We start from the raw sequence: 18,059 nt of genomic DNA, 5'->3' as shown, positions 1-18,059 counted from the left end.
CCCTGCAGTAGGTGGTGGAGAGGGTGGTCCTGGTTATCCAATATGGATAACAGTCTCTTCAGTGTCCTCCTCTCCACCACCTTTTCCAGAGTGTCCAGTTTGCAGCCAATGATGGAGCCGGCCTTCTTAAGTCCGTTGGTGTGTCCGGCTCCAGTGCTGCTCCCCAGCAGACTATACGGAGAAGTACAGAGCACTGGCCACAGCTTTAAAGAGGCCACTAGATGTCAGCACTCATCTCTAAATGTATATTTAAAAAATCTGTTTTTTCTGTCTGAGACATCAATCAAAAATCTGTTTAATATCTGTAAAATATCAATCAGAGTCGATTTTCATGTCACACCTGTGCGTGTTATTAAAATCACACTTGGGGAAGTTTAGTTTCCTCGTCATGGGGTATTCTACTCATCCTGTGACGCTTCTGTGGCTCTGGAGAAAGAGAGCTGTCTTTTCTCTGTTGAACTGCATTATGGGAAATGTATGGATCCAGCATTTCCAAGCCACATTTCTCTCTCTCTCTCTCTCTCTCTCTCTCTCTCTCTCTCGTACACACGGGTGGGAAGTAACTAAGTACATTTGTTGAATTACTGTTCTTTGGTATAATTTTAAGTATTCCTATTTTCTGCTACCTTATACTTCTACTCCTATTCTGACGCAAATGTACATTTTAATTCACCTCGTTAGTCTGCAGATTGAGATTTCACAATACAACCAACAAATTAATTATAATGTATTATTACTGATATGTTATTAATAATAATAATAATAATCTAAAACTATACGGCTGTCGGATATATGTAGTGACAAATCAGCACCGTAGCATAACACATGAAATGGGAAAAGATTGGGACCATATCAAATATGAAATACTCTACCTGTCTGTATATTTCCGTTTTTTAAATGTACTCGTGCTGTCAACCTCATTATTTGAATAACTGAAGGGATCCTATTCATCATTTATTTGGTTTTTCATTTGTTACTTTCATTTTTCCTTTTGTCCAAGTGTTTTCTTGTCATCACATTGTTGTGTTATTTTATCAGCTCCACCTTTACCAGCTCAGCAATAAAGTGACCATCAATAATGAACCATTATGCATGAGTACTTCTGAACAATTCTGAATGCTGTACTTCTACTTGTAACATGCGAGTACTTCTACTGTACAGTAGTAGTGCTACAAATATCTGAGTACTTCTTCGACCAGCACACATACACGATAATAGCCACAGGGGGGAGTTTCCTGTTATCCTGAGCAGCAGCAGCAGAAGGGGAGGAGGAAGAGGAGGAGGAGGAGGAGGAGGAGGAAAGGGGGAGGAGAGGAGAGAAGGAATGTCCGAGCAGAGGCATTGTGTTCGGTTGTCCCACAATCAGAGAGGGAGAGGGGGGGAGAGACTCTGCTGGGAAGTAGAAACCCTCTCAGAAGGAGGTGTGACTCAGCCGTGGACGGAGGAGCAGCTCCCTTTTTTTCACGCGTGGATGTTAACTGAGTCCACCAAGTGTAGTGATTACAGCAGAATCAGCTGATTTAAAGCCCCTTCAACTGATTCGGGGAGTCTGATCTCGCTGATTTAAAGATAATCGGACCATGTTGATGTACGATCTGTTTGGAAAGTCTTGCTGAGCTGACACCTGATTGGTCGGGTCTGATTGACTGGCTGGGACTCCTGATTGATTTACTGGAAGTCCGTCAGCTGATTGGGAGGCCGGGTTGATCGATTGGAAGCTGCAGGATGAGCGGAGCAGGGGAGGTGGTGTGTGAAGGCTGGCTGAGAAAGTCGCCACCGGAGAAGAAGCTCCGCCGTTATGTGAGTCCTTCACTTTTGATTTTTAACTTAAATGAAAAAGAAAGTTTTAAGAAAGACTAAAAAGTGTCTTTTAGCTCGTCTGGGATCGATGCTGGCTGTTTTTAGAGGCTGACATGTTGCTACAGATCACACTGAGTAGATTTAATTAAACATCACTGTTCACACACTGAGCCATTTCCTAAAGTTAATATCAAGGCATTCAGCTGTCTGCTGGACAGAAAGTCATCTCATGTCTTACTTTCGTCCATCACACATTTTGAACTATTTTTCTTTAAAAAAAATCACTAAAACTGATTAATCGACTATCAAAAATAGTTGCCGATTAATTGAATAGTTGACAACTAATCAATGAATCGTTGCAGGCCTAATACGGATATATTTGTTTACATGTGTCTTCTATTTATTTATTTGGACGACTATCTTGGTTACACTTCTTTTTACAAATTCAAAGCAGAAAATCTGAGATGTTGTTTATACATTTGCATGTTTCACAGAAACCACTCAACATTATTTGAAAATAGATAGACAGCATATTCATTCATTTGGGAGTTGCTCGATACCAAAAGAGGCAGCCTGCTTATTGTTGTGTAACATAAATCCACACGGCTGGAGTTAACAACTGCTTAACAACTGTTTCTAACTGGTTAAACTACAAAAACATTAAGATGCTTCGCATATTTCAAATCCCCAAACTGACAGCCTGGCTATATATGTGCTCTGAATGGAAACATTTGCACACATTTAAGTTTTTTTTTCTGTACACGTCTTATTTTTCTTGTTATTCTTATTTTGAAAGAATAACTTTAATTAATCTGCAGATTATTTTTCAAGTTACAGTTGACACAAAGGCTCTGATTCTCATTCAGATAAATAGATAGACAGACAGATAGATGGATAGACTATCTTATTTTAAAAGGAAATAGGATTTTAAAATGTATATGTATCCAATAAATTCAGGAACAATTCAAAGGCTGTTTGTTCAATGGCAGCACAGCTCGCTTTCCAGTAAAGAAGCAGCTTAGGCAGTTATTCACACACACACACACACACACGCACACACACACACACACGCACACACACACACACACACACACACACACACACTGCATATCTAGCATGCCTTACCAGTGAGTTGAGCTAATCTCATCTCTCCTCTACATATTTTCTCTTCATCTTTCTTTCTTTGCTCTGTTGTTTCTAGTACCTCTCTGTACCTTTCACTTTCATTCATTTACTCTCTCTTCCTGTTATTGTCGCTTTCTGTGTGTGTGTGTGTGTGTGTGTGTGTGTGTGTGGAAAGTAAAAGGTTGAATAAGTAATTGTTTAGAGAATGCGTGCCTTTACTACTGACTGTCTCACAGAGCAGCTGTGGTGTTGCTGATCTGAAACAGCAGCCTCTTATGTGGATAAAATGATAACAGATGCTGAAACAAATAAACTCTCAAATTGTCCGTGATGTGTTGTGACTCCACTACCCACAATCCCCGGTGGCTGACGTCAGTAAAGTTTTTGAGAGGGAACAAACATACTGCGCGGACAATTTTCTTGAGCTACAAATGAAGTGGGAGCAAAGAAGAAGGAGAAGAAGAAGAAGGGGGAGGCGAAAGTGGAAGAAGAAGAAGAAAACAGGAAGGAGAAGAAGAAACGAAGAGCTCATTGTTCAGACGGCATGTCATGATGGTATGATGGCCCAGTGTGTACACACACACACACTGCAGGCCAGCTGTGTGTCTACTGTCAACACACACACACACACACACACACACACACACACGGAGCAGCCATAATGGCTGCAGCAGGCCGAGTGTGTGTTCATGTGTTCATGCTAAGCATTGGGCCAGAGTTTGTGAGTGTACCTCATCATACATACACTCCCTGTTCTGAAAGCTGTGTGTGTGTGTGTGTGTGTGTGTGTGGGTGTGTGTGTGTGTGTGTTATGTAATAAACTAATCACTCTCAGCTGGGCCTGGTTGGAAGAGAGGGGGCCTCCCTGAAGATTTAGAAACACACACACGTGGACTGGAACAAAACCAAGGAGGAGGATAAATTATGCAACCTTCAGTACAATAATACAAACACACACACACACACACACACACACACACACACACACACACACACACACACACACACAAGGTCAAACAGTTTAGGAAAGCTGTATCTGTGAAGGTAACACAGACTATCGGGTGTCAGTCACACTTATGACAGCTTCAGCTTCAGAGACTGTGAGTGTGTTTGTGGAAAAGATTGATTGACAGTCATTAGTGATCAATTCAAGGGCGGGTCCATCTACGTTCTCTTCCTGTTTTTTCAAATGGAAACGCAGCAGAAACGTAGTTTACCACAGTAAGCTAATCAATGAGGTTATGAATAACGTGAACGCTAGCACGAGCAGAGTCAGCGTCAGCTGTGCTAAGTTTGTAAAGAACGCATCGTGGGGCGTATACTCCAGAGTTCTTAAATTACTGTTTTTGCCAATGGTGAATTTGAACAGAGGGCCGTTTGACAGCAAGATAAAGCAGCTGTTTTACAGGAACAGAAGTAAGAGTATTTCAGCCACGTCACAAAATGAATATTACATTAAGTGTACGCATTTAGATTATCTTTAACGCTTTACCTTGCTGTCAGACAGCCCTATTCGACATGGACCTGAAGCTGTCATCTATGAACTCGTCATCACCAGACTTTATTGAAAAAAACTGTAATTTGACCTCACAGAACATGGTAGTTGCTGGTCTACCACTGGTACAACTGGCTATTTAGTTTTATTGTGTGACTTTTGGATCCAAACTAACACACCCACCCACACATCAGTACAAAAGAGCATTTTGAAGGTAAAGAGGTTATAAGTAAAACATATTTGGATTTGAATGACTAGAGAATGATGTAAAAACCTGGAATAAAAAACAAAAGATGAATAGACCCGCCCTTTAAACAAAGGGGGGCAAAGTCACATGTTTGCACTTCTGAGAAGACAAATGTGTTAAATGTGACGGGAGGAAGAGGAGGAATAGATCAGTAAATGAGGAACTGAACAGCGGGACAATATTTAGGTCTGGTGTTAAATTTGGAGGCAGGACAGAGGAAGTGTTATTTTAGATCCATTGTGCCCTCTTCCTGTCCAAGGTCAGGGGTCAAAGGAGGAAGCAAATAGGTGGAGAAGAGATTAGAGAAAGTGTTTTAGGAAAAGACTTTATCATGATTTTGAAGTTGCTGGTATTCAGGCAGCTCAGTGTCGACAACAAGGATGATATGACATTGTGCAGGCAGAGGAAACTGAAGTGAGGTTTTACAAGCAGCAAACACCACCGCTGATTCACTCGAATCTTTACAAGCTAAGACATTCGTTAAGTGATTTTAATACAACTTCTAATATGTGAATACAGGTTTCTCTTTATTATTATGGAGTGGGATCAGGGATTTAAATCTGTAGCGATGTAATCGTTACTTTATACAATCTGTACCTACAGAATCCACAGCAGGTGGTTCAATTATAGAAGATAAAAGTTGGCGCTCTGGCTGCTGTCCGTGGTGCTGATCAGAGGCCGGTTTGCACGATTGGAAGTTGCACGGCGAGCGTCACCATGGTGAACATTCGCTAAGCCCCGCCCCCTCCCTGCCGCTACGCCGTCAAGCTCTCGGAGCGACGTTACCACGAAGACCACGATATTAGAAAACGTATATCTCATCTTCAGTTTGTATGAAATTTAAGAAGTTATTCGGCATCGTTTTCATACGAAAGCTAGGAAACACAAGAAACACAAGACAAAAATAAACTTCGTCTTCAGGAAACAACTTAGTTAGGTTTGGGCAAAAGAACTAGCTACTTGGTTAGTTTTAGAAAAAGATCGTGGTTTAGGTTAAAATAACAAATAATGCTTTGTTTAGGAATAGTTTAGCGAAAATAGTTTTCCACAAATGGATACAAGACACTTGGATAATGCTGCACAAAAATACATTTTCTGAAATATTTTCACTTTTTAGCTGTCTTTCGTTCAGCCTCCGCCAAAGTCTGTTTGCACTGATACACTTTAATGTTTTGGGCCCTACAGAGATCCTAGGGAGGAGAGTAATATATACAATTTCTATTGTTTTTGAGTGAACTATTCCTTTAAATAGAAAGCCTAGAAAAATGTTTTCATACTTGTTGCTGCCACCCTGCTGCTTTTATTTGTCCAGCAGCCTAAAAATGAGGAGACAAAAATACACACACACACACACACACACACACACACACACACACACACAACTACTGCCATCTCTTGCTGGCACTTCCTGTTCAGCTATTTCCTCTTCCTGTCTGTGTTTGGAGAGAAAGAAGGGAGGAACGTGCACTACAGTATTCAAGTGCTGTGCACTTTGATTACACACACAAACACACACAGAGGCCTGCCTTTGGGATCACGGTGGTTTTGTTGGGAAATATTTTAAACTGGGATCGGAAGAGATGGATTTAGTTTGTTGGACTGGTGGAAACTCACTGGCAAACACACACACACGCACACACACACACACGCATAGTGTATTTAGCCACATAAACAGCAGCACAAAGCTTCTGTGTGTTTGTGTGTGTGTGTGCTCATGCTGTTATTAAATTAAAATCCTTCTTCATGCTCTGCTTCACTCATTTAAATAATCACGATGAGTCTTTGGCATACACCTACACGCCAACACTAACCCGTCAAACACACACACACACACACACACACACACACACACACACACATACACATGCACGGTGAGTCATGTCTGAAATATGAAGTGTCATCCCGTGGATTGCTCATGGGAGATGGACCCTACCCATAATGCTCAGCGCATGACGGCAACAACCTGAGAGAAGTGTCAAACATTTAGCAACGTGTGTGTGTGTGTGTGTGTGTGTGTGTGAGAGGTTTAGTTAACATTCATGTGCACTGGAGTGTCAAACTTCAGACATTGGAGAGAGACACCAGAGTCAACCTTAACGTCAGAGAAAGAGAGCGAGGACAAGAAGGAAGTTAAGACATTATCTTCTTAACCGACCTTTTAGTCAATAATCTGTAAAATATATCATTTTGCAAAAAGACTAAAAGTCCTAAAAAACAGATATACTGTCAGTTTGTTCAGCCCACGCCTCTAAAATAGAAAGGGTTTATCTACTTGCTCTCTGTAAATGTCGGTGATGTTGAATGAGATAAACTGAAGGAGGAAGTGTTCCTGTCTCCAGGCGTGGAAGAAGCGTTGGTTCGTGCTGCGGAGCGGTCGTCTGAGCGGGGAGCCGGACGTCCTGCAGTACTTCAAGAACCAGCAGTCCCGCCGGCCGATCAGGACCATCAACCTGAACCTGTGTGAACAGGTACACGGACACCATCAATGACCTGAGTTAATGCTCCTTATTGTGCATGTTTAAAAGTGTTCTGTGTTAAGCTAAAAGCATAACAAAATGTGGGGCTTTTTTGTTTTTCAAAATGATAGATCATTGAACTTTCACGTTTTGACGCTAGCTGAATGTTGCACATTTGTGTGCTCCATAAATGCTCCAACGCTCATTCACCATCTCCGCCTCGCTGTATGGCCTTCTCCCTCAGGTGGATGCCGGCCTGACGTTCACGAAGAAGGAGCTGGAGAGCAGCTTTGTTTTCGACCTGAGGACGGAGGAGAGGACCTGGTACCTGGTGGCTGAGTCTGAGGAGGACATGAACCGCTGGGTGTCCTCCATCTGCCTGCTCTGTGGCTTCAACCCGACTGATGACGGTACGACGGATAGATAGATAGAGGGATGGATGGATGGATAGATGGATGGATAGCACTTTTGCTTTAGATAGATAGAAGTGTGGGTTGTTGCTGAGTCAGTGTGAAAACCAATGGGAGGAGAGAAGAGAGAGAACATGCAGAAAGAAAAGATGTCGGTGACTCATGTAAAATATCATAAGATATTCTGTACAACAGTTTTGCCTTTTGCAGTCATTTGAACTCTGTCTTGGTTTTCTAATGTTAGCTGACCACTAATTACAATTTACAATATCTGCCAAGTTCATGTTGATAGGGCGGGCTATAAAGAAAATAGTGCCATTTATATTTCTCTAATGACAAACACTCCAAAACCCACGACGCCCTGCAGGAAGAGACACAGAAACTTGGAAGAGTTTATCCTAAGTTTTTCCTTTCTCATGTGGGTCACTTTTATTTTCTACAGTCCCGGCGAGACCTCCTGTCTCTGGCTCGTCCTCCATCACAGCGATGACCATGGCCAGTCGCACTGCCGCCATCGCCGCCATATCGGGGTCGGTCCCACCCCCCTATGACCCGGTGAATGTCAGGGGCCTGGTTCACGACCGCAATGCAGAGGAAGATTACCTGTGGTTATCGCACTGCCAGAGTCACATCAGGTAAACACACAGACACACACAAATACAGGAAACAAGACTAAAGAAACCCGGCTGAAGGTAAATCATCCAGACTAACAATCAGAGTTACAGGTTTAGACGTGTTGAATCTGAAAAAAACAGGGATTAGAGGTTTATTTTAGCCTGGATCACGCCCACAGATGTCTTCACATAACTGCATGCGACAGGTCATCAGAACAGCACAATGAAAGCTAAATGTCCCTCTACAGTTGGAAAGATTTTTATCCGTCCAGGTAGTTTGGATTGTGATTTGCTGAGGTGTGGAGCTCTTTGAAACCGAAACAACTTAATCTGAACAGTTTTTTACTGTATTGTTGTTTAAAAACTCTTATTTTGGTTTCTCTCTGTCTCTAGGCCTCCTTTAGGTTCCTCCACTTCTCTTGAAACCGACTACAACGACAACCCTCTTCCCTCCGCCACCTCCTCCTCCTCTTCCTCTTCTTCATCTCCTTCCCTACTTCCCATGGGTCTCCCACCTCCATCGTCCTCCTCTTCCTCCGGCTTTAGGACAGCTCCTTGGACGGCTGCCTCCAAGACAGGCCCTTTGAGCCAGTCTCTGGATGCCAGCGTGACCTCTGACCTCCAGAGACGAGCCGGCCGACTTCGTTGTCACCCATCTCCTCATCCCAGGAAGCACTCCCTGGACTTCCACCTGCGGCCCGTAGTGATACCTCTCAGTGACAATAGACACTCCGCCGTGCATCCAAATACCCACTCGTACACCACCAGTGGTTATCAGATCCCTCGTCCGGCGTCCACCACGCAACCACGACCCCCTCGCCGCCCATCCTCCACCCCCAGCGTGGACTCCATGACCCAGGCGGAGCTCCACGCCTCAACCCCGACTCCCCCTCCACGCCCGCCCAAGCCCCAGACCTCCGCGGCCACGCTCCCCCGCTCCTCCTCAGAGCCAGAGAAGAGGGATGGATGCGTGGAGGGAGGAGGTCTGCCGAGGAGCAACACCATCACTGCGCCGGGACGCACACCGACAGGTAAGAAGAGAGCAGCCTGTCTTTCATCAAAGGTCTTGTTTTAAAAGAATAGTTTTGAGCAATATGCTCCTTTTTGACACCTTTTTTCTACGGATTATACAAAAGGAGATCTAATGTGTTCATTCGTGAGCTTCAGAAGGGGCTGGATTTTGACTGTCTCCAGTCTTTATGCTAAGCTAAGCTAACCAGCTGCTCGCTGTAGACATGAGACATTGAGACAATGCAAATGCAAAAGGCCCCGCCTCCTTTTCTATAGGAGCAAGACACAGACTTTGTGATGCTTTCGCCTCTTTTTGATGTTGTTTTGTGTCTTTTTGGTGCTTTTGTGTCTTTTTAGGTCATCTTTTGTCTCTTTGTGGTCAATTATATCTTATGGTTACTCCTGACAAAAAATATCTGGTTATTCAGCTCACAGACGACAGTCTGTTAGTATTTGTCGTGTAAATTAGTAGTATTTTGGAAATAAATGTTCAATATGAAGTATTAGTGGCTGTGAAATCCCTATAGAGAGCTTCAGCAGAGGGTTTTAAACCTCAGAGGAGATCAAGCTGTATTGTGCAGAGCTGGCAGTGTTGATGGATTATATCCACAGCGGAAGCTATTTGTTCCCGTTTGCACCGTGACTCGTTTGGAATTAGTTTCATTAATGAGACCTTTGCCCCTGACCGGCACAAAGACTTTTTGTTTCAAGCCTGGTGTGTAAAAATGTTCCATAATTCTCCAAAGTTCTTTCATGGGCGCTTTAGAGCATATTAAAGACACCCGTCTCTGTACTAAAACATGCTCGGACTTGATGCTTTGTGCACATATGTTTACTTTCTTAGTGACCATCTACATTCAGATCTGGTCAAGCTCTGTTTGCACTCTGTCAACACAAGTCTTAACGCTCTTCTGCCAATAAGTCACATGTGTACAATGTAGTCGTGGTTAACGCACAGCACATGCATATGTAGCATTTAAAATGAGAGCAAGAGCCGGCAGGCAGTTAGCGTAGCTTAGCATAAAGAGTGGAAGCAGTGGGAAACGTTTTTCATTTAGTTTTTTAATTAAATTAACAAGTCACTGCATGCTAATTAGTTTTAGAGTTGTTAGGCAGTTTTGGAACTGTGGACAGAGCCAGACTAGCTGTATCCCCCTGTTTCCAGTCTTCATGCTAAGCTAAGCTAACCTCCTGGCTCCAGCTCTGTACTGAACGCACAGATATCCGAGATTGGTATCAAACTGCTCATTCAACTCTCAGCAATGTAAGAGTTAATCCCAAATTGTTGATGGTTTTGAACTATGGTGGTTTATGTACATATTTCTGTCCTCTGTGTTTCAGGTTGTGACTCTTTTTACATCCCTCAGTCTCTGTCCGACAGAGCGAGCATGTTTGAGTTCAGCGAGAGCTTCAACAGTTACTTCGTAAGTTAAATCTCTTAAAACCTCAAGAATAAAATACAATAAATGTACATATTTAATGTCTTTTTGTTTGCATTTTATATCTGTATCATGTCAAAATGTCAGTCTCTCTTCCTGTCTCTCAGTTTAATAAAGGCATGGTACCTCTGGGGAGTGTTTGCTCTGAAGATGACGATGTGGGCGAAAACTATGTTCCAATGAGCGCTGCCACCACTGAGCCTCCTGTTGCACCAAGGTTAGTCAGAAGATACGCAACATGATAAACTGTGTAATCATGTGTAATTCATGTAATGATTCGTTTTTAAAGGATTTAAAAGAATCACCCTTTTCAACTGAAAGTTAGACCTGCAGTTGAAACAAAAAACGTTGATTTTTATAACATGTAATCGAAATAATATGTTTCTTTTGAGACCTTTATAAACATTTATATAGAGACGTAAATGACACAGCCAGGCGAGCCTGTCTTCACGTCTGTTTGTGGACCTAAATAGGCTCCCTTTGGACAAATTTGATCCAGTGCCTTTTAGTGAGAACCTGGATTAAAGCAGGACATTGTCTCACCTCTTCTTGGATACCAGGACAGCAACTAGAAGAAGCCATCAGTCATGAACAAGACACTGAGATAATTTCTAATTACTTCTTCTCTTGTTCCAGGGTGCCTCCACATCCTCCCTCTGACCCCTCTGTCCAGCTCCAGGAGGCCAACTACGTCCCCATGACCCCCCTCACCCCTTCCCTTCCCATTCATCCCACTCCTGCCACAGGCGACCTGGCCTCCCTCGGGAGACAAGTCCCCCCACCCGCCCACATGGGTTTTCGTAACTGCCCCCTGACTCCCGTGGCCCCCCTCACCCCGCCGCTCCGGAGGAACACTATGAACACCTCCGGTGGAGTGGAAGTGGAGGCGACGCCCCCTCCGATCCACCGCAACCTGAAACCACAACGCAGAGGTGAGTAGGAGCTTATCAGGGATATTTGATTTTTAATCACTTTTTATACTTGTCAGGACTGAGACATAATAGAACCTTATTATAAGGCACTGATGTTCTGAATCACTGCAGGAGTCGGTGTCGGTCAGCCTGCAGAGAGAGCGGACGTCCAGCCGGCTGCAGAGCCGACACACAAAACAAGAGGTACGAACCACAAGTCTGTGATTTCTGTTCCTGAAGTCGTTCCTTCTCTCCCAGTGGCTCCTTCTCTCTCTCCACCCCCCCCCCCCCCCTTGTTCTCTCTGAGCTCTCTGTTTGTCACTTCTCGTCTCACTTGTTCCCCTTCAACCTCTTTTGGTATTAATTATTTACCTGCTCCCACTTTGCTCAACAATGTGACAGCCACGGCTCCATACACGGAGCTGTAGCTTATAGAAACCCATTAAATATTAGTAAAGGTTGACAGTTCGGGAGGTGTTTCTGCAACACTGCTGCTTCATTGTAAAAAGCTTTTTGCTTTTAACATAAAATGCCACATGAGCATTTATTTTTTTTGGAGAATCAAGACTTTCTGTTGGCCGGAGACGTCTCTCTTTCAATGTAGGTCAACAGGAAAAAGTTCATTTTGGCCCAATTGCTTTCAAATATGTTTTAAAATGTCCTGGTCTTAAATCTCTACTCACTAGGTAAGATGACAAACAACCAATTCTTCACTGTACTGTTCTTTTTTGTGCATGAAACGTCCTCGGTTCTGCAGTTAACTGCGTTTCTTAAAGTAGTCAGAAGTGAAAAGTCTCTCTCTCTCTCTCTATCTCTCTCTCTCTCTCTCTCTCTCTCTCTCCCAGTGAAACCAGCTCCTCTGGACATCACTTCAGTGCAGCAGGACTGGCAGGAAGTCCCGCCCCCTGTCCGCTCACCTGTCACTCGAACCTTCACACGAGAGTGAGTGTGTGTATGTTTGTGTGTGTGATGTTTTATTGCAGCGTCAACACAACAGAAAAGATGAATATTGAAGGTCTCCTACAGAACCAGAGAGAGAAGCATGACGTGTGAATATCTGAGCAGTTACATGCAGCTGTGTTTATGCTCTGCTGCCTCCCTGTGGTTTAGTGCTGCAGATAATGAATCAATCTGCCAGTTATTGTCTTATTAATTCATTAATTGTTTTGACTTTATTACATTAAAACACAGTTAAAAAAGCACCCATTACAATTTCCTATTGTTTTATTTGATGTCTTTAATTGTCTTCTTTTGTCCAAAACCCAAAATATGCAATTTACTATTTTACCAAGACAAGTAAAACCATTATGTTTGGATCTTTAACTAAAACAATTTTATTGACTAATAATTTAAATTTGGTCAAATGTGTCTTGACAAACTGCCACAAGCTTAACCACATACTCAAAAAAAAAAAAAGATTAATTAATAATGAAAATCAACAGATTGTTGCCGCTCTAAAATGCATTCCTGTTTTTCATTGTGTGTCAGTCCGTCCAGTTGTCTGTCGCTCAGGCCGACCTCCGCTCACAGCTCCTCCCCCTCCTCCGACTCCGATGACACCGATGACAGCTACGTCGCCATGATGACCACCCCCAGCCTCAGTTTCAGCGCCGGGGAGCCGGTAAAACACTCCTTCATTTCCACTGTCTTTTTTCTTTCCATCATTAATGTCTTTGCTCTCCATCCTTCCTTCTTTGCATCCTTCTTCCTATCAATCATCTTCCCCTCATCCATCCCTAAATCATTTGTGTGTGTGTGTGTGTGTGTCTACAGTCTCTGAGGCTCATGCTGCACCGGGCCTCAGAGGGCGGAGTCAGCAGCCCGATGCTACGGCGAGCCAGAGGCGACAAACAGGTGGAGTACCTGGACCTGGACCTCCACACCGGGCGATCGACGCCGACAAGACAGGTGACACAACTCTCTCTCCTTCTCTCTGTACTGTGTTGTATATATATATATATATATATATATATATATACCGTAAGTTGTATAATTTATTTATAAGCTGTGTTTCTTCTTCTCAAGTTGTCTTCTTGCATCACTAAATCAATACATCAAGTGATAAAATATACATCTTTACCATAACCAGAAACGCTGCACGGCAGAAGGTGGAGTCGGCAGCGAGCAGGCCGGAGCAGGCGAGGAGCGCGCACGAGGCGAGCGTACACGTGTGGACTACGTGGTGGTGGACCCCAAAAGAACCAAGGCCCTGAGGAGCACCAGAGAAGCATGGCATGATGGGAGGATGTCCACGGAGAAGGAGAAATGCTAGAGCTAACTGCTAACTGCACCGCTCATTTCTTTACGTCCTGAAACGTCCATTTCAAACTGAAATCACTGTTTGACTCCTGCAGTCATCTGACAGCAAAAACAGAAAGACATGTCTGATAACAGCCTGTATTGTATTATAGATAAGAACAAGGAGGTTTAGTTTTTAGTTTTGCTGCTACAATGAAATATGTTGAGATTTGAAAACGTCTGTCTGACATTTTCAAATGTGTCCGCTGTGGAGGGAGTTAAGTACAGTTTTAGTTTATTTAAATAAATGGAAAATGTGACAATACATTTATCCATAGCATGGTGACCGTCGGTCTACGTCAGCATATTTCAGGTAGCTTCAATCCAGCTTCACTTAGTCAGAGAAGCTGAGGTTTCTTTTTATTTAACTAATTTCTCCCTCCAGAGCATATTTGCCTCTAAGGAATGTTGTAGAAATAAGAAAACTGGGGTCAAAGGTTTGATACCAGTTTCTAAAGGATGACAGTCAGCACAGGTAAATGCACCTGCATTAAATCAAGCATCAATTAGTTCTCTGGACATCATGCTTCCTCCTGAGACGGTGAACAAGACTGTGGACTGTGGGACGAATCGGCTGTTCTGATGATGAACAAATCAGCAAAACTATCAGTGATAATTGTCTTACGTAATCATCCCTGCAGCTTGGTGTGCAGTGTGTAATGTTGCTGCTGAATCATTTAATTGATTCTGTAATAACAGCGATGACCGTCCAAATTAATAAACACACATCAGTCTTCTATTGTACTTTCATTGACTGTCGCATGAAACAAAGCTGTAAACAGCACGGCTTCAACATCCTGTATCTCTAGTGTGATTGTGAATGTCGACAGCAGCCTTCAGAGCTGTTCATGACAAGTACAAGTCTTGTGCCAACTTTTCAGGTGTCTGAATGCAGAACCAATGAAACAAGAATTTTTTAACTTTCCTTTCTGTTTGACTGTTTTTTTTTCTGTAGCTGAGAACTTTAAGTCATTTTTGTGCCAAAAGATGAAATTTAAATGTTTGTGCTTTCAACTTTCAAGTCAAGTAAGTATCAAAATATGAAGTACCACTGCATGAGTATATTTAGGAAAGGCTGGGATTGTTAAAGTTAAAGTAAAGTAACACACTGTCCAGAAGTGGTGACAAGATGCTCACGTTATAGTGAAACTAACTGGTGAGAAAAAGCAATGTATATGATGACATTGCACTTCTTAAACTAACTGTAATTTATTATTCAGCAGAGCCAAAACATGAATGGAAACTGTATGGAGCTAAATCCAGGTCAAAAGTTTTGTTCATTTGAAATTTCAAGTTGTGGTCTTGAACATTGAAAAATACAGCAACGCATTCAAAATAAAAAGTGAATGAAAGTTATTTTTTTTGGGGGTTGAATATAATTTTGAATCAGTTCTGGAATGTTTGCCTTTTTCACTTTCATATCTATTTTGATATTTGAGTTCTTATATTTTTCAGATTCAAATCTGCATCAACTGAGAGGGGCGTGTCGTCATGAGTGACAGCATAATAAAGAAGGCTGAGGAACGTCCTCAACCACGTTGCCTTCAGGTAACGTGGGCACCGCGAGAAGGGGATGAGCTGTACCGTAGTGCAGTCTCCCGAAACGTTATTGGCCGACAGTCTACTGTGCGAAAGTGAAACATTTGCGCCCCCAGCGGTCAAAGCCTGCGTAAAGCCTGCGTTAATTGAAGAATGTGTAATGTCGCCATCAAGTGGTCAATTTATATCGGTGGAATCAGTAAATGTAGAATGGATATTTGCTCCCTGATGATGTCAAACTGTGGTATCAGCAGCAGAATCATGTACCACTATTTACTCCAAGCACATGTTAGTTTGTGTATCACAATGACTTCTTTCATGATTATTGTCATACATGCACCACAATACACAAGATCTGGAAACAGAAATCTGCACATTGGTCCACCAGCTGCTAGACGTGTCCCTTCATACGTAAAGATCTTTAAGACTTTCTTTGTGTTTACAGGCGAGAAAAATATGCACACAAGATTCCCACGTGTGGAATATGAAGGAGTCCACAGGAGGAGTCTAGAACACGCCTCACCTCCTTTCAAAGTAGATGTTGCACACACTGTTGTCATCATCTGGATTGATTCCACGTGTGTAAAATTGTCCATTTCAGATTGTAATAAACTATTTATTGTGATGCCTGTTGAAGCTATAATAGAATGACACAGAGTCCGTGCGCATGCGTGTTCCAGCAGTAAACCCAAGAGTTGTATTTTAGGTGAACATACAGACAGAATGTGCTCTGCTCTCATTACGATGTCCTGGGAGCTTCTTGTTGACAGCACACAGTCTATAGTTCCATATTTACGACGTTTTATATGAGACATTGAATGCGTTGAAATCACGTCTTCGTGTAGACCACATATCACCGGCCAGCGTAATATGATTTTGGAGAAATACGTTTAAAGTAACCAAAATCGCGTCTCTTTCAACCTACAACTTAACAAACCATCAATATTTTAAAACAAATTGGTGTTTTGTGACACGTTGATATTGTAACCGTAATTTAGCCGGTTGAAAAGACGGTTAAAATACGTCTAAGACGTTCAGACCCCATATCAACGCTTTTTCAACCAGAAATCAACGTTGACATCCGGGTTAGTTACTGACTTCCAAGTAGCGCAAACACAGTCAAGTGTGGTTGCGCTACTTGACTCAAATGACTGTGGTTATAACCACAGTCACATAACTGCATCGGCTCCTCGTGTGCTGCTTGTCGCGAAGAATTCAGACACAAACTGGAGAAACTTGTCTCTTTATTTCTTTCCACGACTGAAGACGTACGAGGTAATGAATGAATGAATGTGTTAATGTTGGTGTTATTATCATATAAATCATGTTGAACAGATTTATATGTGTAGAGTGGTGCTGTCGCTGAGTTGCAGTAATAATAAGATGTTAACAGATGATAATAAGACAATTAGATCTCAAGCGCATCTCCAACAATGCTCATTAAATATAAAAAGTTATGGTAATCCAAGAAATAAAATACTGTAAAGTTAATATACAAATAAATATATATGTGTGTGTGTGTGTGTGTGTGTGTGTGTGTGTGCTATACAGGTGTTCAGTTATTACAGAATGAGCTGAATGTAACTAGTGTAGTCTTATGCGTAATGATACGTTATAAAGAGATGTAAACAGATAGTAAAACAGTAAGTAATGTAAAAGTGACAATTCAAAAGTAAAATACGGTGTCAAGTGATTTGAGCTCAACAGTCTAAAGTCTGATCTCATAGTGGATGAAGGTGTTTGGTGTTGGGAGTGAATGCTGCGGTAAAATAAAGTTATGATCACTTCTGTGTATTATTGTACAGATTCATTATGTGAGGATTGATGTATTAGACAAGATATTTAGGGTAATAACGTGGTGGTTCATTCAGTGAAGAACAGTTAAAAAGATGTGATGCATTGAAGACATCAGAATAAAACCTGATCCATTAAAAACAGCTGTATTATTTAAATTACACTTTTCAACAACAACATGAGGTTGTGTGTGTTCTCTGTGTGGTATTTGTTATAAATGTTGGTACATAGATGTTCATAGTGTGATTGATGACAATAAGAAGCTTGATGTGTTGGAGGAAACATGAGAGAAATGTTTGAGGAACACGGTCCGAAGGGAGAAACTATGTGAGCATTCGTGCAGTTATGAGATTGGGGAAGTTGCAGCAGTGTCAGAGTCACAGCCTGTGTGGTTAATCATTACTTCCCGTTAAGTTGTCAGATGTGAAACTGACTCTGGATGGTAAACACGTCGTGTAGGGGAGACAAAAAGTGAGACGAGTGATGAAACGACAACAACCAGTTTGAGCGCCTGAGTACTTGTTCACATATCATATGACAGAATCGCCCACTCTGCCTCTATTTGACTACTTGCTGCTAAAGGCAACGGGCGGGACTTTCAGCATCTTGTAGTGTTTTAGAGACACGTGTTGACTGTTTCCTGTCGTGTTGAACATCTGGCGCTGTCTTGAAACATATTACTGCAGCTTATACTTATTTTATTTGACTATGAATGAAACGTCTTGAGGGAAACCAGCTTTAGCTGTGGTTGTAGTTCACATTGACGCTGCATTGGCATCAAGGCTTTGTGTCATCAGTTGTGTGTAATGAGCAGGATGATGAACACAAAGGAGTATTGTGATGTAGAGACAGACTGTAGATGTGGACCTCCAACACCTTGATGTGATGTGTTGGTGACTCTTCACCTCTGTCTCCTCTCA

At 42.4% G+C, this 18,059-nt stretch overlaps 1 protein-coding gene across 1 annotated transcript; it reads left to right on the top strand.

The window, feature by feature from the left end:
* Window positions 1-1,383: 1,383 nt before the first annotated feature.
* LOC142950663 (GRB2-associated-binding protein 1-like) lies at window positions 1,384-14,773 on the top strand. The gene is made up of 13 exons (XM_076092222.1): window positions 1,384-1,800; window positions 7,007-7,135; window positions 7,368-7,533; window positions 7,976-8,168; window positions 8,541-9,178; window positions 10,500-10,582; window positions 10,705-10,814; window positions 11,234-11,529; window positions 11,641-11,712; window positions 12,354-12,450; window positions 12,997-13,129; window positions 13,282-13,416; window positions 13,598-14,773. Exons 1-13 carry the CDS (start codon window positions 1,726-1,728, stop codon window positions 13,778-13,780), a joined length of 2,310 nt encoding a protein of 769 aa, XP_075948337.1. The 5' UTR covers window positions 1,384-1,725; the 3' UTR covers window positions 13,781-14,773.
* Window positions 14,774-18,059: the final 3,286 nt, after the last annotated feature.

The sequence above is a fragment of the Anarhichas minor genome, unplaced genomic scaffold (genome assembly GCF_050575085.1).
Source record: "Anarhichas minor isolate MPS153535 unplaced genomic scaffold, ASM5057508v1 ptg000016l, whole genome shotgun sequence".
NCBI lineage: Eukaryota > Metazoa > Chordata > Actinopteri > Perciformes > Anarhichadidae > Anarhichas > Anarhichas minor.
This window is presented reverse-complemented; position numbering and strand designations above follow the sequence as displayed.

Coding starts and splice junctions, on each gene's coding strand:
- LOC142950663 (XM_076092222.1), top strand. CDS start 1,726: ATGAGCGGAGCAGGGGAGGTGGTGTGTGAAGGCTGGCTGAGAAAGTCG. Junction 8,169..8,540: donor CACTGCCAGAGTCACATCAG/GTAAACACACAG, acceptor CTCTGTCTCTAG/GCCTCCTTTAGGTTCCTCCA. Junction 13,130..13,281: donor GTTTCAGCGCCGGGGAGCCG/GTAAAACACTCC, acceptor GTGTGTCTACAG/TCTCTGAGGCTCATGCTGCA.